Source organism: Bufo bufo, chromosome 2 (genome assembly GCF_905171765.1).
Source record: "Bufo bufo chromosome 2, aBufBuf1.1, whole genome shotgun sequence".
Taxonomy (NCBI): domain Eukaryota; kingdom Metazoa; phylum Chordata; class Amphibia; order Anura; family Bufonidae; genus Bufo; species Bufo bufo.
The window spans coordinates 472071532-472097132 of record NC_053390.1 but is presented as its reverse complement, the minus strand read 5'-3'; the positions used below and the strand labels follow the sequence as shown (position 1 = coordinate 472097132).

General features: G+C 43.8%; 1 protein-coding gene across 1 annotated transcript in view; it reads left to right on the top strand.

Annotated features, from left to right (window-relative positions):
* Positions 1–24594, top strand: part of MPND (MPN domain containing) — a 253005-nt gene extending 228411 nt beyond the window's left edge. The window contains exon 13 of the mRNA XM_040417738.1: positions 24257–24594. Within this exon, the coding sequence (XP_040273672.1) occupies positions 24257–24334 (78 nt within the window). The 3' untranslated portion in view covers positions 24335–24594. The remainder of the gene's footprint in view (positions 1–24256) is intronic.
* Positions 24595–25601: the final 1007 nt, after the last annotated feature.

Here is a 25601-nt window from a genome sequence, read left to right as displayed (position 1 = left end):
TCTTTTACCATGGTGATGGATCATGTGACGGACCATGTGATGAGCATAGTGACGTCACCACAAAAGGTCCTTTTCCTGTGCACAGCAAAGATGAAGACAGAAGAGAAGCCGGGCTGCGCGAGCAAGTGGATTAAGGTGAGTTAAATTATTTTTTATATTTTTTTTAACCCCTCCAGCCCTATTGTACTATGCATTCTGTATTAAGAATGCTATTACGGTATTTTCCCTTATAACCATGTTATAAGGGAAAATAAAAATGATCGGGTCTCCATCCCGATCATCTCCTAGCAACCGTGCGTGAAAATCGCACCACAGCCGCACTTGCTTGCGATTTTCACGCAGCCACATTCACTTCTATGGGGCCTGCGCTGCGTGGAAATCGCACAAAGAGGAGCATGCTGCGATTTTCACGCAACGCACAAGTGATGCGTGAAAATCACCGCTCATGTGCACAGCCCCATAGAAATGAATGGGTCCGGATTCAGTGCGGGTGCAATCCGTTCACCTCACGCATTGAACCCGCGAGGAAATCTCCCCCACGTGAAAGGGGCCTAACACTTTTAACCCCTTAAGGACACTGGCATATTTCACCTTAAGGGCCAGGCCATTTTTTGCAAATCTGACCAGTGTCACTTTAAGTGGTGATAACTTTAAAACGCTTTGACTTATCCAGGACATTCTGAGATTGTTTTTTCGTCACATATTGTACTTCATGACACTAGTAAAATGAAGTAAAAAAAAATTACCAAAAATTTGTAAAAAATTGCAAATTTCCAAGTTTCAATTTCTTTACTTCTATAATACATAGTAATACCTCCAAAAATAGTTATTACTTTACATTCCCCATATGTCTACTTCATGTTTGGATCATTTTGGGAATGATATTTTATATTTTGGGGATGTTACAAGGCTTAGAAGTTTAGAAGAAAATCTTGAAATTTTTCAGAAATTTTCAAAAACCCAATTTTTAGGGACCAGTTCAGGTCTGAAGTCACTTTGTGAGGCTTACATAACAGAAACCACCCAAAAATGACCCCATCTAAGAAACTACACGCCTCAAGGTATTCAAAACTGGTTTTACAAACTTTGTTAACCCTTTAGGTGTTGCACAAGAGTTATTGGCAAATGGGGATCAAATTTCAGAATTTAATTTGGGCAAATTTTCCATTTTAATCCATTTTTTCCAGTAACAAATCAAGGCTTAACAGCCAAACAAAATGCTATATTTATTGCCCCGATTCTGTAGTTTGCACAAACACCCCATATGTGGCCGTAAACTACTGTACGGGCACACAGTAGAGAGTAGAGGGAAAGTTGCGCCGTATGGTTCGTGGAAGGCCGATTTTGCTGGACTGGTTTATTTGCATCATGTCCCATTTGAAGCCCCCCTGATACACCCCTAGAGTAGAAACTCCATAAAAGTGACACCATCTAAGAAACTGCACCCCTCAAGGTATTCAAAACTGGTTTTACAAACTTTGTTAACCCTTTAGGTGTTGCACAAGAGTTATTGGCAAATGGGGATGACATTTCAGAATTTCATTTTTTGCCAAATTTTCAATTTTAACCCATTTTTCCACTAACAAAGCAAGGGTTAAGAGCCAAACAAGACTGTATCTTTATTGCCCTGACTCTGCTGTTTACAGAAACACCCCATATGTGGTCGTACACTACTGTACGGCCACACGACAGGGCGTAGAGGAAAAAGAGCGCTGTGGGTTTTTTGGAGGGGTGATTTTTTTATGGACCGGTTTATTTACACCGTGTCCTGTTTCAAGCCCCCCTGATGCACCCCTGGAGTAGAAACTCCCTAAAAGTGACCCCATCTAAGAAACTACACCACTCAAGGTATTCAAAACTGATCTTACAAGCTATGTTAACCCTTTAGGTGCTCCACAAGAGTTATTGGCAAATGGAGATGAAATTTCAGAATTTCATTTTTTTGCTAAATTTCCCATTTTAACCCATTTTTTCCACTAACAAAGCAAGGGTTAACAGCCAAACAAGACTGTATCTTTATTGCCTTGACTCTGCCGTTTACAGAAACACCCCATATGTGGTCGTACACTACTGTAAGGCCACGCGGCAGGGCGTAGAGTGAAAGGAGCACCGTTGGGTTTTTGGAGGGCTAATTTTTATGGACCAGTTTATTTACACCGTGTCCTGTTTCAACCCCCCTGATGCACCCCTGGAGTAGAAACTCACTAAAAGTGACCCCACTTTGGAAACTACGGGATAAGGTGGCGGTTTTGTTGGGACTATTTTTAGGGTACATATGATTTTTGGTTGCTCTATATTTCATTTTTGTGAGGTAAGGTTACCAAAAATTTTAATTCTGAAATTTCATCTCCATTTGTCATTAACTGTTGAGGAACACCTAAAGGGTTAATAAAGTTTGTAAAATCAGTTTTGAATACCTTGAGGGGTGTCGTTTCTTAGATGGAGTCACTTTTAGGGAGTTTCTACTCTAGGGGTGCATCAGGGGGGCTTCAAAAGGGACATGGTGTCAATAAAAAAGGCCATCAAAATCGGCCTTCCAGAAACGATGTCGGTCCTTTCCTTTTGCGCCCTGCCTTTTAGTGATACAGCAGTTTACGACCACAAATGTGGCGTTTCTGTAAACTGCAGTATCAGGGTAATAAATATTAGGTTTTGTTTAGTTGTTAACCCTTGCTTTGTTACCGGAAAAAACGGATTGAAATGGAAAAGTGCCAAAAATAGCTTTTTGGCACTTTTTTTTTTTTTTTTTGGACCGTGTTAATCTGGGGGGTTAGGTCATGGGGTATGTTTATAGAGGAGATTAGGTTTTAGACTATATTATTTTTTTTGTATCTCTAAAGTCTAAGAGTCATTTTTTTTGTTTTTTAGCCGATTGTATTAGGTAGGGGCTCATTTTTTGCGGGATGAGGGGATGGTTTTAATGGCACTATTTTGGGGGCTATATGACTTTTTGATCGCTTGCTATTAAGCTTTTTGTTATCTAAGGTGACAAAAATAAATCTTTGCACTTTTTTTTTTTTTTTTAGACCGTGTTAATCTGGGGGGTTAGGTCATAGGGTATTTTTATAGAGGAGATTATTACCGAAGCGGCGATACCTAATTTGTATACTTTTTTTTATTATTTTAGTTTTACAAACTTTTTGAACAAATTTTTTTGGTGTCCTTCCGTATCACCCTCCTGTGACACACTCTGCACTTTTTTGGGGTCCGTCCCTTCTTTCCAGTATGGGGGACCACACCTGGAAAGTGTTGGCCAGGGGCGATCCAGGCGCCTACAGTTCCCGAGGTACTCCGGTCTGCTCTTTCCCGGTCTGAAAAGATCAGGGCCTTGAGGACTGCCTCATAGAACTGGAGGAATTTCCCTGTGTTGCCAGCGCACTGGAACAGTACAAAAGAGTTGTACATGGCAACCTGCACCAAGTAGACCGCAACTTTTTAGTACCATGTCCGCGTTTTGCGCATGGCGTTATATGGCTTGAGGACTTGATCAGAGAGATCAACTCCTCCCATATACCGATTGTAGTCGACGATACAATCGGGCTTGAGGACCATTGCCGCGGTACCTCGCACAGGGACAGGGGTGATGCCGTTACCGTGAATTGTGGACAGTACAAGGACATCCCTCTTGTCCTTATATCTGACCAGCAGCAGGTTTCCACTGGTAAGGGCACGGGTCTCACCCCTGGGGATAGGTACCTGGAGGGGGTGGGCAGGGAGGCCGCGTTGATTTTTCCACACGGTCCCACAATCGGATCTGGATCTGGCGGCAAGGGACCTGAACAAGGGGATACTAGTATAAAAGTTATCCACGTAAAGGTGGTAACCCTTATCTAGCAGTGGGTGCATAAGGTCCCACACAAGTTTCCCGCTAACACCCAGAGTGGGGGGACATTCTGGGGGTTGAATACGGGAATCTCGCCCCTCGTACACACGAAACTTGTAAGCATACCCTGAGGTACTCTCACAAAGTTTGTACAGCTTCACGCCATACCTCGCCCGCTTTGAGGGAACATACTGGCGGAAAATGAGTCTCCCCTTGAACGCAATGAGAGGCTCATCAACCGCGACCTCCCTTCCAGGTACGTAGGTCTCCAAAAACTTGGCCCCGAAGTGATCGATGACCGGCCTGATTTTGTACAGGCGGTCATAGGGGGGGGAAGGACATGCCGCATTATCTGCATAATGCAGGCATTTTTGGATGGTCTCAAACCGGGAGCGTGTCATGGCCGTACTGTAGAGTGGGGTCTGGTAGAGGACGTCCCCACTACAGTACAGTCTGGCACTAGGTTTTTTGACTAGGCCCATGTGCAGCACGAAGCCCCAAAATGTCCTCATCTCGGCTGCACTGACCGGGGTCCAGCCACCGGGCCTAGCCGAAAAGGAGCCCGGGTTTTGAGCGACGAACTGTTGGGCGTACAGGTTCGTCTGCTCCACCATTAGATTTACTAGTTGGTCACTGAAAAAATGACTGAAAAAGTCGTATTCAGTGAAGCCCACTGTGTAAATCTGGATTCCTGGTTGTCCAACAAAATCAGGAATCATGGGGGGCTCAGGTGGACTGACCTGGTGGGCCGGAAAACTAGTACGAGCCCCAGAGCAGAGCTGCCCGTACTAGACTGGGCCACAGGGTCCCTAGCATGGGGGTCCCCTCGATCCGCCTGGCGGCGTCTTCGCCGCCGTGGAGGCTCATCATTGCTTGATGATGAGGAGGAGGCGGATGACAAAAGGAACCTGGGGTCATCCTCGTCCTCACTGGGGCTCTCGGACTCGGAGGCAAGGAGGGCGTATGCCTCTTCGGCCGAGAACGTCCGGCGGGCCATAGGGGAGTGTGTGTGTGCGCGTGTAAATCTTTATTAGGTGTGGGGGCACGGGTGTTCCCGGACTTTTCCCTAAACCTAACAGAGAAAAATTACAAAAAAAAAACCTAACAAAAAAAAAAAGAGCCCCAAAAATGTTTAATCTAACTCGCTGATCAGCCATCCGAAGCTGATCAGCAGTGTGGTGGGCGATGCACTAACAGTGGCCGGACGCTAAAGAGTGCTGGCTACTGTCAGCGTACGCAAAAAAAAAAAAAAAAAAGCTTGTGCCCCCAAAAAAAGGGTGAAGGGGGGAGGGGCAAGCTGCAGCACCCCTGGGGGGGTCTAGGGTCACGCAGCTGTGCTGTGGACCCCAGACACCCTAGGAGGATGATGCAACACTAAAAACCTTAACTTTCCCTAAAGTCTCCCTGCCTGAACTAAACCTTTCCTGTCACTAACCTACCTTTTAGTGCCAGATGGCACTGTGGAGGATCGAAAGAGGGGGTGCGGGGCACAGATCAGGGGGTGCAGTCTGGAGATCGGGCAGCAGGCTCCTCTATCTGCGTAGTCCAACGGCCGAATGGAGGAGGAGAGGAGAGAACGGGAGAGTTAACCCCCGCCCGTGCAGCCAATCAGAAGAGATCCTGTGAGGTGATGTCACCATCACCTCACAGGATCTAAGGATGGTGATTAGTGGTGTATTATCACATCACCGATCACCATCCTGTTCCGGGTTATCGGGTCACCAGAGACCCGAATAACCCGGAAACGCAGCAAACTGCAGGTATGAATTGACCTGCGGTTTGCTGCGATCGCCGATGCGGGGGGGGGGGGGGGGGGGGCGGTCACAGGCCCCCCCTAGACATTGTGCCAGAGTGCCTGCCGAATGTATTCAGCAGGCACTCAGTTCCGATCGGAACTACACAGGACGTACGGGTACGCCCTGTGTCCTTAAGTACCAGGACATCAGGGCGTACCTGTATGCCCTGTGTCCTTAAGGGGTTAAGGTTTGGGAATTATGGCATTTAACATGTAAAAATGACAGCAGTTTTATTGTTTTCTATTAAAAATCCGTGAATGAAATTTGATTGGTTGTTAGTGGCTCCGCCCACTTTTTCTAACTTTGAAGTGGAAACACCCAATGACCACATTTGTGATATTTGAAGTCCATGACCTCAATAATGTGAGAATGGCAGCATTTTTAGTTTTTCCCATTTAAATCAATGAAATAAATCTGATTTGTTGTTTTTGGCCCCGCCCACTTTTCATAATTTTAAGCCCAGTCCTCCAGTGACCAACTGTACCAAGTTTGAGGACCCTGCCATTAACTGTCTAAGAGCAGCGGCAGTTTTAAATTTTCCCATTTAAACAAATGGCTGAAATTTGATTGGCCGTTGTAAACTCACTTTTTATAAATTTTAACCCCAGTCACCCAGTGACCCACGGTGCCAAGTTTGGGTACTCTGGCTTAAAGGAAACCGGTGACCGGGATTTTGGGTATAGAGCTCAGGACATGGGCTGCTAGATGGCCACTAGCACATCCGCAATACCCAGTCCCCATAGCTCTGTGTGATTTTATTGTGTATAAAAAACGATTTTATACATATGCAAATTAACCTGAGATGAGTTAGAGCTTGAAATTATGACTCTTCTCTGGTCACACAAGTAAGATATGACTCTTTTATGTTAATTTACATATCTATAAAATCGTTTTTTATAGACAAGAAAAGCACCAGGAGTTATGGGGACTGGGTATTGCGGATGTGCTAGCGGCCATCTAGCAGCCCATGTCCTCAGCTCTATACCCAAGATCCCGGTGACAGGTTCCCTTTAAATACTGTGAGAATGACAGAAATTTAAATTTTCTCATTGAAGTCAATAGGGAAAATCTGGTCGTGACAGAAAATTTCAGGTTGACCCCATGACTAAGTGACCCAAGTTTGGTGAGTTTAACTTCAAAGCTGTACGAGTGGCAAAAGTTTACAATTTTCCAATAAAAGTCTATGACAAAAAGTGTGGTCTTCAGGGGGCCGCCCCAGGGGCCTGGAGGGTGGGATCGGTCAGCAAAGCACAAGCAACCTATTCGGGTATCTGCCGAACAAGTGTGCAAAGTTTGGTAATTATACTCCTTAAACTGTGGGATGAGTAGCGTATAGAAAATAGCAAAATTTTCATTGGCCGTTGCTAGCACCGCCCACTTTGGGGTGTCCCCTCAAAATTTACCCTTTTCTTCGGGTTGACACCAACAATATGTGGTCCGAGTTTGGGGAGCGTAGCGAGTGGGAGCGATTTGAAAATTTTCCCTGTCAAAGTCAATGGCAAAAAAGGGGTCTTCGGTGGTCCGCCACAGGGGACCGGAGGGTGGGATCGCTTATTAAAGCACAAGCAACTTACCTCACTATAACTCGGTGTGGAAAGTTTGGCGTTTGTAACCCCAAAACTATAGGAGGAGTAGCATATAGAAAAAGGGATGGGGGGGGGGGGGGGGGGGCAGAGAAGAATAATAAAACTGAATAATAAGCTGAAACAATCGAAGAACAGGATGTCACAGAAGAACAGTATGTCACAGAAGAACAGGATGTCACAGAAGAACAGGATGTCACAGAAGAACAGGATGTCACAGAAGAACAGGATGCTACAGAATAACAGGATGCTACAGGCTTTTTCAAGCCAACATAATGACACATAGATGGATAATACAGAAAACTGCCAGATGGGGATCAGGCCACTTTCTAGCATAAATGCTGGCTTACGGCCAAATACCACTGTTTTTGGCTGACCAACAGTCGCCATTTATACGGGAACAGTCTGCCAGATTCCATAACGCTAATGTGAACCTAACCCTATCATGTTATTTATCCCATACGGTGAACCCAACAAAAGAAAAAAAGCAATTAAAAACACTTACAGAATTGCTATTTGGCCACCTTGTCTCTTAAAATGTGGAATTAAAGTGATTAGAATGACATTCATGCCAAAATGGTACCAAGAAAAATGGCAGCCTGTCTTACAAATAACAAGCGCTCATACTGCTGCCACAACAAAAAATAAGAATTGATTGGTTCTTAGAATATGGTGATGCAAAATACAGCAGATTTTTTTATAAAAAAGGGATTTTATGATGCAAAAGTAGTAAAGTATGAAAATCTATATAAATTTATCACCATGATTAGTTCAATCAGCAGAACAACTACGCAGAGTAGTAGTGGCAACATTCCCGTTGCCCTGCTTTGCCAATTCCATTTAGGCCCCTATAGTAGTAATAATATGCCATATTACAGAAGTTGTCTCAAGTCCCTGTTACTAAGATGAGATGAGACTAAGTTCTGACCACCAGGTGCTCTCTATTTCAATAGCCCCCAGTAAGTGAGGGCTGTGGAAACAGCATAGCACAGCATACTCTAACTTGGAAACAGCATTGCTTGCTGTGCTATGCTGTTTCCAGTGCTCTAATGCACCACAATGGGAGCTACTGCAACAGCAAACGCCCAGTCTCCGTGGCATTTCCCAGCTGTCTGGTGGTCTGGACTAAGTCTCATTATGCCTTAGTAATGGCGAGATGAGACGACCCTTTTAATTCCACAACAACCAAGCGCTGTACATGTATGGTGTTGGATTAAAGCTTCTGCAATCTAGCAATAGCAGTTCAGGTCTCTGGCTGTCAGGGACCCGGAGGAGAAGACTGAAGCAGTTAATTTCCACTTCTCCTGTGCTTGTTGTATAGTGCTCATTAGTGCATACTTTTCAAAATTTGCAAATGGCAAGGAGGGACAATAGCAGTGAAGCACTGCACGTACCACAGCAACTTTTATAATACTAAGCCACGGCTGTAACCCTGGTCAATGCATATCTATACATGACCAATCTCCTAAGTGCCCCCACCGTCTTTTAATAATAATGCCCACATTGCCTTGTCAGAGTAGTTATGCCCACATTGTGCCCGTTTACAGTAGTGATGCCCACATTTAACCTTCTTTTCAGTTGTTATACCTACCTTGCGCCCCCTTTCAGGAGTAGTGCCCACATTGTTTCCCCTTTCAGTAATAATGCCCACATTGTGCCGCCTTTCAGTACTTATGCCCCTTCAGTAGTTATGCCCACATTATGCTCCTTTCAGTAATAATGCCCACAGTGCAGCATTTTAGTAGTAATGCCCACATTGTGCCACCCTTTAGTGGTTATGCCTACTTTGCGCCCCCTTTAGTAGCAATTCCCACACTGTGCTCCCTTTTTAGTAATAATGCTCACACTGTGCCCCCCTTTTATTAGCAATCCCTTATTGTGCACCCTTTTTAGTAGTCACATATATATTAATGCCAAGAATGGCCTAGACCTAGCGGTCTTAACAGCAATTGGCTACAACACAAATCAATCACAGAATTGCAGCATATATAGCACCATCATGTCTGTTGTCTTCAAATCTGCCCAAACCCCTGAAGAAGCCAGTGATCTGGTGAAACATGTTGGGGGGCAGTTGATTGTTTTAAATAATTGTTGTCCACTCCAATGTTGCTTATTAGCTTAGAAGTCCTTGTGTAGGACATTTCATTCAATATAGCAAGGTTTTTCAGCTAGGTGGAGCGCGTAGCAGCGTTTGTGCAGTGTATGAATGCGTCTTGACAGCTACTGAAGTAGTGTGAGACAAGTGTGCTGTGCACGTTTGTGTGTAGGAGCTCAGTTACCTATTCTATTTAATCAGTTTTTGCAGGCAACTACAGGTAGTTTGCTTACATCAGTCTATCCACACATTGCCCCCCTATGTTCAAGCTCTGCAGATATATTTGTCGTGAATAGGAGATAGTGCACATCTCCCTCACCCTGGCAGCAACTAAGTCGTCCACTCTTTGGGGTGGAAACAAAGTGTTTTAATTGTTTGTTATGGCTCACAGCCGTTTTATTATTATGTCAAATTAAAAGTGAAGTTTTAATACACACTTTATACCTGGGTCAAGATAGGTCTAGGCCATTCTTGGCATTAATATATATGTGTATACAAATACCTTTACTCAGGTTAGGTCCCCTCCCCCTTTTTTGTAGTGCCACCTCAATAAAAATAAAAAGCTAAATTCTCACCTAGTTCCCCCGATGATATGTCAGTGGTCACACTTTGTGACTGCAGGCATGTATAGTAGGAGCACAAAAGCTGATTCCCGGGCCTGCACACTCCTCCTTCACAACTCAGCAGTGCAATGTGTGACCTCATCGGCCTATTGGTGAGTACCAGCATCCTAAAGATGCAGAGACAGTTGAGAGCGAGAAATACCTTGACCCTCCTGGGACTGCGGGCAGCCACTGAAATCCGGGACTGTCCAGCTGGATCCAGGATGGTTGGGAGTTATGCATTAGCGCTATGCAATGAATGTTGGAAGTGGCTATGCTGCTTCCTCCAGTGGACCTGGGAATCACGTGCCACAGGTTAGGGAGGGCTCAATACTTGCCGTGCTCTAGACACTGGCAACCGACGCTAAGCCACTGTTTGATGGTGTAATTTCCAAAATAGGCGAAATTCTTGCAGGTATCCACTGTACAGGTACAGGGGAATTGCAAAGGTGACATTGTGCCAAAACCCATACTAGCACCTTCCCATTTGAGCCCTGGTGTTTGACCACCCTGCAATCCAACGGCGGTGGCCATGCTTCCACACTATAGTGCAGCCACTGCTGATGGATTTCAGGGTGGTGGTAACCATGGAAATGAAGTGTATAATGCGATGGAAAAATGAATTAAGCCAGCAAAAGAGGAAATATGGACAATCACAATACATTAGTGCTTTGTGTTAACTTTGTCTACATGATAATTGCAATTTGCTGAAGTGAGACAACCCCTTTAAAGGGAACTTGTCATCAACTTTATGCTGACCTCACTGAGGGCAGCATAAAATTGTGACAGAAATGCTGATTTCAGCGCTGTGTCACTCATGAGCTAAAAGTAAGTGGTTGCTGAGAACAAGCATTATAATCATTGCAGCCCAGGCCTTGAAAAGAGTCAAATCTACTTGAGAAGAGTCATGGTTATTCATGATCACCTGCAGTTCTCTCCTAAACAGAAAGGGAGAAAACTAGGTAGAATCCTGTCAATCATCAGCAGGTGGACAGGGAGAGCAGGAATTTATGAATAACCATGACTCTTCTCAGGTGGCCGTGACTCTTTTCCAGGCCCAGTCTGCAATGATTGTGATGTTGGTTCTCGGCAACCACTTACTTTTAACTTTTAAATGACAGACCGCTGAAATCAACTCACCTGTCTCTACTTTATTCTGCTGTTAGTATGGGCAGCATAAAGTTGACAACAGGTTCCCTTTAACCCTTGTGAAAATAAATTTTTAGCTAAAGCTACATATTATTGGAAGCATATAGGGGGACATTTATCAAACCAGATACATCTGTTTTTTTTTTATTTTTTATAATTCTTTATTATTTTTTAAGACACAAAAACAAAACAAAGTAAGGCACTGCAAGTGCCACAGACAGTACAACCACAAACATAGGGCAATATGTTTTCCTTAGTACAGAGCGGTCACAATTCACAATCAATGTATAGTAGCATACACAATCAATACACTTGCATTGAATCAAGAGGAGTTAGCCAGTCTAAGCAGCAGACGACCAAGTGTCCCTTTCAATTGACCCACCAGGTACCATTCCGTGAGTGTAAACGGCTTAATAATCAGCTGTATCTCCGTATTTGACATACAATGCTCAATAAACGGTTTCCATTTTTGAAATAACCCTTTTGCCTGTCGTTCCTTCTCTGCAAGAGAATTTAACCTTTCTATATGAAAAACATGCTTTAGCTCAGGGATGGCCAACCTGAGGCTCTCCAGCTGTTGCAAAACTACAACTCCCATCATGCCCGGACAGTCTACAGCTATCAGCCTACAGCAGGGCATGCTGGGAGTTGTAGTTTTACAACAGCTGGAGAGCCGCAGGTTGGCCATGCCTGCTTTAGCTGCTCAATTATAGCCTGTAACCTTGGGGTATCATCTTGAAGCCATTGTCGCAGGAGACTACGCTTCACTACCATACATATCATATGGAACAAGCGGGGTATCCCACCTTGCCCTACCTCTCCCTCCTCGTAGTGAAATAGATACAGTTTAGCTGACAACGGAAGCTCCCTTCCCCAGATCCCCCGAACCAAATTTCCCACTTCCTCCCATAACCTTTTACTATTTGGGCAGGTCCAGATCCCATGAAATAGATCGGGGAACCCTATCCCACATTTCGGGCAACTTGTAATCCTGTCTGGTTTAGCTGGATGAGGGGGAATATTAAAACCATAAATAGCTCTATGCATAAGTCGAACCTGGGTGTCCCTCCAAGACTCATTAATTATATGCCTCCTCACTACTTCCCACCCTTTCACTATCTTTGGTTCAATGTCATCATCACCCAGTTGCTCCGCCCATTTTCCAAAACATTTACTCCCATCCCTAATCCCATCTTCCTTCCTCATATCTGCATAGATCGTAGAAATCGAGACCCTCCCACCCCCCAGGTCCAAGATCTTATCCAGAATGTTTCTACGTATTTCCTTCTGCACCAATACTAGCTGGTTCACCACTGCCTCCTTCACTTGAGACCACTGAATAGTCTGAAATGATGACAAAGAAAACTTTGCAATCACTTCTTCTCCAGTCAGCCACCTGGGGTCCGAATCATGCAATAAATGTTTCACACACAAAATCCCTTTCCTCCTCCATTCATCAAACAGCTTGTTCCTAATACCCTGTGGGAATTCAGGATTGTTCCACAGTGGAAGATGCTTGGAGATTCTGTACGACAACCAGTACTTTTTCCGAAGAATCATCCATGCAGCTATTGTGTCTTTAACCAAAAAAGACTGTTTGATCCAAATAGGAATCACCTGCAACCGCGTATGCAGCAACGCCACCGGAGACCAGGGAGCACAGAATTCCTTTTCCAACAGTAAAGCTGAATAAAAACTAGAGCCATTAATCCAGTCGCAAATATGCTTTGCCATGCACGCCAGATTGTAGTTTCTAATATCAGGAAATGCTATCCCTCCCTGCTCGATTCCCTTCATCAGGGAACGCATTAATATCCTAGGTCTCTTGCCATGCCACAAAAAAATTTTGAATGCTTTGACAAGTTTGGCGACATCTTTATGTTTTAACAGAATGGGGATAGTCTGCATAGGATATAGCAATTTAGAAACTGACATCATCTTAATAAGATGATTACGCCCCAGCAACGACAGCGGCAGATCATGCCACCTACGCAATTCTTGAACTATTTTAGTAATTAACGGGTCATAGTTAAGTCTATATATAGACTCGGGAGTGATCCCCACTTTAATCCCCAAGTAAGTTATGTAAGACCGAGCAACAGGTATACCCCCCAATTCATCACCCATCCCCCTCTGCCCCCCGCCCTTTAAAAATAGTATCTCGCTTTTTGATTTATTTATCTTCAACCCTGAGAGAAGACCGAACTCCTCTAGTGCCTCCATAATCCTCCCAATATCCCTTTGAGGGTTGGACAAGAAAAGTAAGATATTATCAGCAAACAACGCCGTACGCAGCTGCTTCTTGCCCACCCCCAAACCCTCAAAGAAATCTCCTGAGTCCAGCCATCTAGACAATGGCTCTATAGCCAAGTCAAACAGGAGAGGAGACAAGGGGCATCCCTGCCTAGTTCCCCTTTGCAACAAGAAAGAATCAGATACACAACCCCCTGTACAAACCCTTGCCTTTGGACCCAAATATAACCCATCTAATAGAGTGCGAAACAATCCTTTGATGCCCGCCGAATCCAAAGTTAGACCCAGCCATCTCCAGTTAATGCTATCGAAAGCCTTTTCCGTATCTAAAGTGAGGATGGCTGGGTCCCGCCCCCGGTATTCCGTCTTGCCGGCTACAGAGAGGGCTAACAACACTTTTCTCAAATTGGTGACAGCCGCCCTACCTTTAATAAAACCCACCTGTGCAGGGGAGATCAAAGAGGGAAGAACCACAGCCAACCTATTGGCAAGCAATTTTGATATGATCTTAATGTCATGGTTAATCAGGGATATTGGCCTATAAGACGCCAAATCCTCCGGATCTTTCCCAGCTTTATGAAGTAACGTTATATGCGCCGTGTTCATATGCTCCGACAACGGAGTCCCCTCCACTATGGAAGAATACAGGGACGTCAAATAAGGCACCACCTGAGCGTCTAATGCTTTGTAAAAGTCCACCGTATACCCGTCCGGGCCTGGGGCTTTACCAGAAGGAAAGGATTTTATAGTCGCCTGAACCTCCACTGCCGTCAAAGGGGCGTTCAACGCATCCAACTGTTCCACTGTCAAAGCTGGCAAGGACATACGCTCCAAGAAAGCCCTCCCCTCTTCCACCCTATCCCCAGTATTTTGATAAAATGCTTCCATATAACGTTCAAACAACTTATTGATCTGTTGTGGTCTGTGCTCCCTGGTTCCATCTCCTTTCCTCACCACCTGGATATGATTCAGAGGACGCCTACCTTTGGCTAAAGAAGCTAGTAGCTTCCCCGACTTATTGCCAAATCTGTGCAACCGGGCCTCTAGTTGAGATCTCTTTGAAATCTCTATTTTCTCTGCCCATTCATCAAAGTCTCTCTTGGCCGAGATCCAGCGTTCTTTAGCAATCTGGGTCTGGGCCAAGAGAAAGTTACTATAGGCTTCCCTTAAACATGTACTAGCCTTCTCATACTGATTCCTGGTTATTTTCCTAATAGAGGACACATACGCCATCAACCTACCCCTCAATACAGCCTTGGCCGTTTCCCAGAATAATATCGGATCATTCACATGCTGCCCATTGTCATTAACAAATTCCATCCACCATCCTTTCAATAATTTTACAAACTCGGCATCCCTCACCAAATAATTATGAAACTTCCATATATACTCCCCCCCCCCCCCATTGTACACTTCCCTGATATCCATTAGGAGAGGTGAATGATCCGATATTACCATATCCCCTATAACAATATCAGTCACTCTATGCACAATAGCTGCTGATACAAACAAGTAATCAATTCTAGACCAACTCTTGTGCACATGTGAATAGTGAGTAAACTCCCGACCTTGAGGATTGGAGACCCTCCACATATCCCTGAGAGACAACGACTCGGCAAAGTCCCCCAGAGAATGATGACGACAAATATCACTGGTAGTCCTCCTGTCCTCATGCTGATTCATTACGGCATTAAAATCCCCCCCTAAAACTTTTGCACCATGTGTATCCTGCAACAATCTGGTGCATAAAGAATCAAAGGCGGCTTTCTGGCCCGTATTGGGTGCATAAATATTGTAAAGGCTAATGTCCCCAAACAGGCCAGAAATATGCAAACGTATCACCCTGCCTGCATCATCCGCTGTTACAGAGTGAACAGTATGTGACAAGTGACGACCTATCAAGACTAAAACGCCTGCTTTTCTGTCCACCGCCGCAGAGCCATATACCTCCTCCACCCACAACTTCCTTATCCTGTTGAAGTCCTCCGTCGACAGGTGGGTCTCCTGCAACAAGGCAATATCTGCCTTTAATCTGCGCAAGTGCCTCAGAATTTTCATACGCTTATTGGGAGATTTCAACCCCTTTACGTTCCACGAGATTATTCTCATAAATGGAATAGTTACGTAAGACCCACCTGGCGACAGAGAACCCCTCCCCACCTTACTGTCACAGTTTGAATGTTATCAATAGAAGCACTGCCTCCCAGCCCGACAGCACTCCATTCATCATCATACATTGATTGCTCACAGATTGCCCTAGAACATAGAAAAATAAGCCACATAGAAACTATGGCTAAGTAATATACAGTCATGTGAAAAAATTAGGACACCCTTTGAAAGCATGTGGTTTTTTGTAACATTTTTAATAAATGGTTATTTCATCTCCGTTTCAACAATACAGAGAGATTAAAGTAATCCGACTAAACAAAGAAAACTGAAGAAAAGTCTTTTCAAGATCTTCTGTAAATGTCATTCTACAAAAATGCCTATTCTAACTGAGGAAAAAGATAGGACACCCTTGCCCCTAATAGCGAGTGTTACCTCCTTTGGCTGAAATAACTGCAGTGAGACGGTTCTTGTAGCCATCTACCAGTCTTCGACATCGGTCTGAGGAAATTTTACCCCACTCCTCAATGCAGAACTTTTTCAGCTGTGAGATGTTTGAGGGGTTTCTTGCACGTACAGCCCTTTTCAAGTCACCCCACAGCATCTCAATGGGATTCAAATCTGGACTTTGACTTGGCCATTCCAGGACTCTCCATTTCTTCTTTTTCAGCCAATCTTTGGTTGATTTACTAGTATGTTTTGGGTCATTGTCATGTTGCATGGTCCAGTTCCGCTTCAGCTTTAATTTTCTAACTGATGGTCTCACATGTTCTTCAAGCACCTTCTGATACACAGTAGAATTCATCGTGGATTCTATGATGGTGAGCTGACCAGGTCCTGCTGCAGCAAAGCAGCCCCAAACCATGACACTTCCACCTCCATGCTTCACAGTTGGTATGAGGTTCTTTTCTTGGAATGCTGTGTTTGGTTTACGCCAAACATGTCCTCTGCTGTTGTGTCCAAATAATTCAATTTTGGACTCATCTGTCCAAAGAACATTATTCCAGAAGTCCTGGTCTTTGTCAACTTTATCTCTGGCAAATGTCAGTCTGGCCTCGATGTTTCTCTTGGAAAGCAAAGGTTTCCTCCTTGCACACCTCCCATGCAAGTTAAACTTGTACAGTCTCTTTCTGATTGTAGAGGCATGTACTTCTACATCAACAGTAGCCAGAGCCTGCTGTAGTTCTCGAGATGACACTTTAGGGTTTTTGGAGACCTCTTTTAGCATCTTGCGGTCTGCTCTTGGGGTGAACTTGCTGGGGCGACCAGTCCTGGGCATGTTGGCAGTTGTTTTGAAAGCCCTCCACTTGTAGACTATCTTCCGGACAGTGGAATGGCTGATTTCAAAATCTTTTGAGATCTTTTTAAATCCCTTCCCAGACTCATAGGCTGCTACAATCTTTTTTCTGAAGTCCTCTGACAGCTCTTTTGCTCTCACCATGGTGCTCACTCTCACTTCAACAGTCAGGAGCACACCAAACTAAATGTCTGAGGTTTAAATAGGGCAAGCCTCATTCAACATGCAGAGTAACGATCTACTAATTATGTGCACCTGGTGTGATATACCTGTGTGAGATCTGAGCCAATTTAAGAGGGAATACATGTGAGGGTGTCCTATCTTTTTCCTCAGTTAGAATAGGCATTTTTGTAGAATGACATTTACAGAAGATCTTGAAAAGACTTTTCTTCAGTTTTCTTTGTTTCGTTGGATTACTTTAATCTCTCTGTATTGTTGAAACGGAGATGAAATAACCTTTTATTAAAAATGTTACAAAAAACCACATGCTTTCAAAGGGTGTCCTAATTTTTTCACATGACTGTAAGTAAACTAAGTAGAACCACATACAGTAGACACCACAATTAGTTTTAGAACTCCCTTTTTTCTAGCATTAGACGCTCACCACCACCGCCTATTAGCCGATACTATCCAGAGTCCCCCAGCATTGTGAAAGTTACTGTAAATATTTCTGTCATGGCGGAAAAGGAAAAAACTCCCTCCCCCTTCCCCAAAACCATGAAGATAAGACCTAACATTCGGAATATAACCTGACATTAGTATCACAGTCCACCCGTCTGCCGTGCGAACTTTGCTCCCGAAGATTTTGGCATCTTATTCATCCTCTGTGGAAGAGACGAGGAGACTTGATGCACCCGGTGCCAACCATTAGCTCCCTGCCGCACGGAAGTGACTTGACGGTCCTCCACAATATCAACAGCTCCCGGTCCACGATCCACTTGATTTCGCATAAATTCCTCCGCCTCCACTGGATCCGTAAATTGTTTAGCGCCACCATCCGACAACTGTATCCGTAAGATAGCAGGATACGCTAATTGAAATCTGGTTCCATTCTTATAAAGGCTAGAACAAACAGGCCCAAAAGCCCTCCGTTTACGCGCCACTTCTGCAGAATAATCGGCAAAAAGCAGGACCTTAGACCCTCTCAATATTAGCGGCTCCCGTCTTGCTCGGTAAGCCCGCAGAATGTCCTCCTTATCGGAGTAGTCCAAATACTTGCAAATCGCCTGCCTTGGCCTTTGGTCTGTTCTGGTGTTAGCAGACGAACCTTGATCTATCCAGGGTCCCACTCTATGAGCCCTTTCCACCTTCCTTCTTCCGCCCTGGAGCCCCAGGGCCTGAGGCAATTCCATTTCAAAGACTCGGCGAAGTTCTGCTACCGGCACCGATTCAGGCACCCCGACCAAACGCAAATTGCTGCGTCTGGACCTATTTTCAAGGTCCTCAACGCGGTCATTCAATTTCTCTGCCAGTTGATATAGATCCCGCATCCTCTGTGCGGTGTCTGTCGCCTCCTCCTCCATGTAGGCCACCCGTTGTTCCACCTCGGATACCCTGTGGTCCTGTAAGTCCACCTCCTCCTTTAGCTTATTAAGCGCAGCTTGCAGGGTGGTAGATAAAGAGGCTATAATATCGGGGGCTAGTTGTTTCGCCACTTCAATGGCCAAAATCTTAACATCGATCACCTTACCAGAGGTTTCAAACAGATCCAGCTGCGTGTTAACGATCTGGGGATCTTGTTCTTCAGAAGACGCAGGCTTCGGCAAGGGGGGAGGAAACGGCGCCATCTTGAGACAAGTCCCACTTGCGCTGTCAGTGTCGGCTGCCGTCTGGGGAATAGCTTTCTGTCCACTTCTTAGCAGGTAACGCTCCATACACCCTTCAGGGCTCCACTCTGCTAGTAGCAGCCCTCTCACAACTCCCAGCTAGTCGATGTTAGCAGATATACTCGGCGGTGGGACCGAGCAGCAGTCTCCAGCGTCTTCACATGCTAGCGCCGGAAGTGCCCTGTTTTTTTTTTTTTATGTAAAAATGATTTATGCAGAGCGTCCTTTCTATGGACTGATGCCTAGAACTGAACTGCATATTCCAGATGAGGCCGCACCAACGCTTTGTAAAGTGGTAATATTACATCCCTGCCCCGCGAGTCCATACCTCATTTAATGCATGACAATATCCTGGTGGCCTTAGAAGCAGCTAATGGACATTGTATGTTGTTATTTAATCTATGATCTACAAGTACACCCAAATCCTTCTCTATAAGTGACTTTCCCAGTGTTACACCACCTAGGACATATGAAGCACTGAGATTATCACTACCAAAATGCATAACTTTACATTTATCCACATTGAACATCATTTGCCAAGTTGATGCCCAATCATTCAGAGTGTTCAAGTCAGCTTGTAGTTTATGAAAATCTTCCTTTGACTATATAGTACTACATAGCTTGGTGTCATCTGCAAAAATAGAAATGGTGCTATTAATACCGTCCAAGATATCATTAATAAATAAATAAAATAATAGAGGGCCCAGCACTGAACCTTGGGGTACACCACTTATAACCCTGGACCATTCGGAATAGGAATCATTGACCACAACTCTCTGGACACAATCCCCCCATTACCATTATTTAGGGGACCTACCTGCTCAGACCTTGTTTTTTTTAGCATTTATATATTTAAATGATTTTTAGAGATTTGTTTTGCTCTCTTTTGCCACCTGCTGTTCATTTTGTATTTTTGCTAATTTTATCTCCTTTTTTACAGATTTTATTAAGCCCTTTGTAATCTTCAAACGCTACAGCTGACCCCTCAGATTTGTATTTTTTAAATGCCCTTTTTTTGTCTTTTTTTTTTAATAGCTGTAAGCCATGGGGGGTTTAATTTTAGCCGTTTATGCTTATCTAAAGGAATACAGTTTTTAGTGCAATTACTCAATATGGATTTAAAGCTCTCCCATTTATCCTCAGTATTATTATGTGACAGTAGCTATCCTCAGTATTATTATGTGACAGTAGCTGCTCCCACTCTATGCCCTGAAATGCTGCCCTTAACTAATGGAAATTAGCCTTTTTAAAATTCAGTGTCTTTGCTCTGCCTGACAGAGTTTGCTTCTTATAGTTTAGGGGGAATATAATTATATTGTGGTCAATATTACCTAGTGTTTCTCAAACAGTAACATTTCCAACAAGCTCTGCATCATTAGAAATTACCAGATCCAACAGCGCATTGCCCCTAGTGGGAGCTTCTACAAACTGGCCCATAAAGTGGTCCTGCAGCAAGATGAGGAATTTTCTCCCTTTTGCGGTTGAGGCAGAATCATGACCCCAGTCAATGTCTGGGAAGTTAAAATCTCCCATTATGACCACTGTACTAGCCTGTGCAGTCCGCTCTAATTGGTTATACAGTTGCATTTCTATCTCCTCTGTGATGTTAGGGGGTCTATAGATTACACCAAGTATTATTTTTTCAGTGTTTATATCAGGGCTGTGGAGTCGGAGTCGAGGAGTCGGAGGCAATTTTGGGTACCTGGAGTCGGAGTCGGCAAAAAATGAACCGACTCCGACTCCTACTAGATTTAAACTGGAATAAAAAAAAAAGCAAGTTTAAATGTCCCAATTCACAAAAAGTTATAATTAATTACCGTATTTTTCGCCCTATAAGACACACCTGCCCATAAGACGCACCTAGGTTTTCGATGAGGAAAATAAGAAAAAATATATTTTGAACCAAAAGGTGTGCTTTTGGTGGGTTTTGAACTAATGGTGGTCTGTGGATGGCACTGTTATGGGGGCATCTGTGGGTGGCACTGTTATGGGAGCATCTGTGGGTGGCACTGTTATGGGGGCATCTGTGGGTGGCACTGTTATGGGGGATCATCTGAGGATGACACATATATAGCATCTTATGTGTCATCCACAGATCTCCCCCCCCCCCATAACAGTGTCCCTGTGTAGTGAATGGGGGCTGGCATCTGTTTCTGTAATGGCAGCGGGGCCCGGTGCCTGCTTCATTCATAAAGTGGGCGGAGCAGGCGCGTGACGTCCACCCGGCCTCCTGACTGCCACAAAGTTAGTAGTAAGTAGTACAGCGCTAGATTTAAGATGATTGAAATACTTCAACAATACCCACAAGTTAGATATGATTACCGTATACTACAGTAAGCGGGGCCCGGTGTAGTAGAATACAGTGACTGCACCGGGCCCAGCTGCCATTACAGAAACAGATGCCGGCCCCCAGCCCCTCCTCCCTCTCAGCCTATTCACCGGACGGTCGCAGCATTCTCCCCCATAAGACGCACTGCTATTTTTCCCCCACTTTTGCGAAAAATACGGTACTTCTCTACTGTAAGAATAAAGGCCAATGCATGCAGTGTGTCACGTTACCGCAAAACGAACACGTTAAGTGACCATGAAGAAGCATGCTTTTCATATGCTTTACTATATGGCACGCAACGCACAGTTAAGGAGCGGCAATACTTATACTTTCCATTGTGTTGTGTTCCGCTGTTACAGGGAACGCAACGCCCATGGTTAACCTAGCCTCTCACTGATAACTGATTAAGTAATTATGTTTTTGCAGGACTAGACACTTGTATAAGTGAAGGGAATGGATAGTCAATAGTTCAAGACTGAAACTGTAAACCATTTGAAAAACTGCTGTCATTCAGCTGAGGCTATAAAAACTTGTAAACTCAGATTGTTAGCTTAAACTTTAAACATGACTATGGGATTACTAGGGAAATCATGTTTTAAAATAAATGCCCCTTCCCCTGCCCCTTCCTGGATCCTCCCACTGCCCTATCTTCAGCAGAAGATCAGCACACAAAGGAGAAGGCAGCAGCTTCCTAGCCAGTAGTTCTGTGGTAATGACATGTATGTTGCCTTTCTTTCCTTCAAGGAATGTATAAATACATTTGCATATTAAATACAGAGGAGTCGGAAATACCAAAAACTGAGGAGTCGGAGTCGGACCATTTATCTACCGACTCCACAGCCCTGGTTTATATCCCTTTGAACTTCCACCCATAAGATTTTCACATCCTCACCCACAATTGCCTCTTTCACACTTGTCTTCAGATTACTCCTCACATACAGGCACACGCCACCACCTTTTCTATTGACCCTGTCTTTCCTAAATAGTGTAAAACCCTCAATATTTACAGCCCAGTCATGCGAAGAATCCAACCATGTCTCAGCCACACCAACTTTATCTATGTGTTCTTCTAGTACCATAGCCTCCAGCTCCCCCATTTTTCTAACTAGACTTCTGGCATTTGTGAAAATACATTTTAAATTACTACTACCTGTAAAGTGAATATCTGGGATTTTTGGGTTACCTTGGTTGATGTTTGTATGTAACAGGTTCTTGTTACCAGCAGTTCTATTTTTCATCGGTGTATAGTTCTGTCCAGTCTTCTCCCTACTCTCCTCACTAACCTCACCCCCCACTAAATCCCCACTGTCCTCTCCTATATCCCACTCTCTATCTACACTCCCCCCTTATTAGTATGACCCCCCACCCTCTCCCACAGATCCTAGTTTAAAAGCTCCTCCAGCCATCTATTTTTCCCCCCAGGGAAGTTGCACCCTCCCTATTAAGGTGCAGCCCATCCCTACTGTAGAGCCTGTAACAGACAGAGAAGTCGGCCCAGTTCTCCATGAACCCAAATCCTGCCTTCCTGCACCAGCTTTTAAGCCACTTATTTAACTCCCTAAGCTCCCGTATTCATTTGTAGATTACTTTCCTTTTCTATAGACAAATCCTAAGAGTTCTCTAAATGCTGGACCAAATGTAGTGGGTCACATATAATGCTTGAGATTCTGGTCATTCTAGGATTTTGGTATGCCTGACTGCACTGGAATTGTATGTGTTTTGTGCAGATATTCCACCACTCTTTGCATTTTTGTATATTAACTCCTTTCTCCTTTTCCATTTTTGTTTTTCGCTCCCTGCCTTCCCGGAGCCATAACGTTTTAATTTTTGTGTTCACATAGCCGTATGAGAGCTTATTTTTTGTAGGACAAGTTGTACTTTCTAATGACACCATTTAATGTGGTATACAATGTAGAGGGAACCTGGAAAAATATTCCAAATGGGGTGGCTAAAGCTTTATAGGTTTTGTTTTTATACGGTATAACTGAATTGTCCTGTTCATTCAGTACGATTTTTTTTATCACTTTTTATTCATTTTTATAGTTTTTCTCTGTTCACTGTATGGGGAACGCAGCAATCCCCATGATTTTTTTTAATTGTTTATTTTTATTTTGCAGAAAGGGGGGCGATTTGAATTTTTGTATTTTTCAGAACTTTACTTTAAAAAAACAACAACTTCGTCTCTATAGTGGACTCCAACTTACAATCATCAGATTGCAATTTGTATAGAATAATGGAATTTACTCCATTATTCTATATAAAAAATAGGTTCAGGCCAGCCACCTGCTGGCCTGAACTGTAATATACAAATAATGAGCCTGGAAGCATAATACAGGCTCAGGCTCATTACATAAAATGCTTTCCCCAGTTTCCGGCGGAAAGTGTTCCTGCCCCGGAAGGTTGCGCTTGCAGGTATTTCCCCTTTCAGACGCCGTAGTTACATTTGACCACAGCATCTGAGGGGTTAAATGTCCAATTTCAGCATTACCACCAATCGTGGACATTAACCACTGGTGTCTACTGAAACAGCAGGCACCCGGCAGCTATGGCACTCACTCTGCTCCGGAGCGGGCGCCATCTTTAAAGGGTTAAAAGGGGTTGTCTTACTACAGCAAGTGGCACTTATCATGTAGAGTAAGTTAATAAAAGCCACTTCCTAATTTATTGTTATTATCCATATTGCTTCCTTTGTTACCTTGATTCATTTTTCCATCACAATATTCACATCTCGTTTCCATGGTTATGACCACCCTGCAATCCAACAGAAGTGCCATGCCTGCACACTATAAGAGAAAGTACTAACCAATGTGCGCAGCCACCGTCCTGGCCACCAGAGGTGCCGGCACATTTTCCTATAGTGTAAAAGCACGACCACCACTGATGGATTGCAGGGTGGTCGTAACTTTGAAAACGAGCAGTGTATAATTTGATGGAAAAATTAACCCAGCCAGCAAAGGAAGCAATATGTATAATAACAATACATTAGGAAGTGGCTTGTATTAACTTCCTCTACATAATAAATGCTATTTGCTGAAGTGAGACCCTTTATAGATCAGACATCCGTTGTGCATGTACAGCAGATGTCGGGAAGGGGTTAATAAGATTTACATATTACAATCAGTCTGTTAGACCATGTCTATGGCAAACCTAAGTGCCTTTGTTAGTGACATGGTAGCTACTTGCGATCCAGAGTTAACTGTTGAGCCAATGGGCTGTTAGAGGAAGCTCCTTGAGCACAACCCCTTTCAGCTGGGTTTTCACTTTTATAGTTTATGATTTCCAACACTACTTTGAATCTAAAAGTGTATACAATTTTGCTAGATACAGACAAGTGTTCTTTCTTCCTTTGGCTATATCTTATCACCATTTCATTGCTTCCTTCTCTTCTCTTTTGCAGGCATCATTGGCTGCCCGTATTCCTAAGGATGCTGGATTTGAGGCTGTTCTAGACCAAATTTATAGAGTTATTTCCTAGTTGGGGTGACTGCAGAACATCCCAGGTGTGGCTTCTGGGGTCATTATTGGGGAATAAATAAAGGCCTCAGTCAGTGTCCCAGCCTGCTGATCCTCCTGAAAAGTATAGTTAGCGCCCAGATGGGTAGGTGTTTTCTTTGATGTTTTATGTTATTATTTATGTGCTGTGGCTTCACCCCAAGTGACGTTAACTTGGACGCCCTGTATTTTGCTGGATGCCTTTCGTGTTTGAGGAAAAATAAACATTGTTTGGATCTTCAAGCCCTGACGTCTGAGAGTCTGTCATTGAGAACCCCATCTCAAGTACATGAACCTGTGACAGTTGGTGGAGGATGCAATGGGCAATGGTTGCTAGGGGCAACAGCATGACGAAATTGCTGCTGTAAAGTCCTGGGTGAAAGGTGTGTCTGCTTTGCAGGGCCCATTGATTATAATGTAGGAAGTGATTGAGCAGCTGTAACAGACCAATTTCTTGTTAACCACCTCAGCCCCTATAGCTTAAACACCCTGAAAGACCAGGCCACTTTTTACACTTCTGACCTACACTACTTCCACTGTTTATTGCTCGGTCATGCAACTTACCACCCAAATGAATTTTACCTCCTTTTCTTCTCACTAATAGAGCTTTCATTTGGTGGTATTTCATTGCTGCTGACATTTTTACTTTTTTTGTTATTAATCGAAATTTAAAGATTTTTTTGCAAAAATGACATTTTTCACTTTCAGTTGTAAAATTTTGCAAAAAAAACGACATCCATATATACATTTTTCTCTAAATTTATTGTTCTACATGTCTTTGATAAAAAAAAATGGTTTGGGTAAAAGTTATAGTGTTTACAAACTATGGTACAAAAATGTGAATTTCCGCTTTTTGAAGCAGCTCTGACTTTCTGAGCACCTGTCATGTTTCCTGAGGTTCTACAATGGCCAGACAGTACAAACACCCCACAAATGACCCCATTTCGGAAAGTAGACACCCTAAGGTATTCGCTGATGGGCATAGTGAGTTCATGGAAGTTTTTATTTTTTGTCACAAGTTAGTGGAATATGAGACTTTGTAAGAGAAAAAAATAAATAAAAAATCATCATTTTCCACTAACTTGTGACAAAAAATAAAAAATTCTAGGAACTCGCCATGCCCCTCACGGAATACCTTGGGGTGTCTTCTTTCCAAAATGGGGTCACTTGTGGGGTAGTTATACTGCCCTGGCATTCTAGGGGCCCAAATGTGTGGTAAGTAGGTAAATGACCTGTGAAATCCGAAAGGT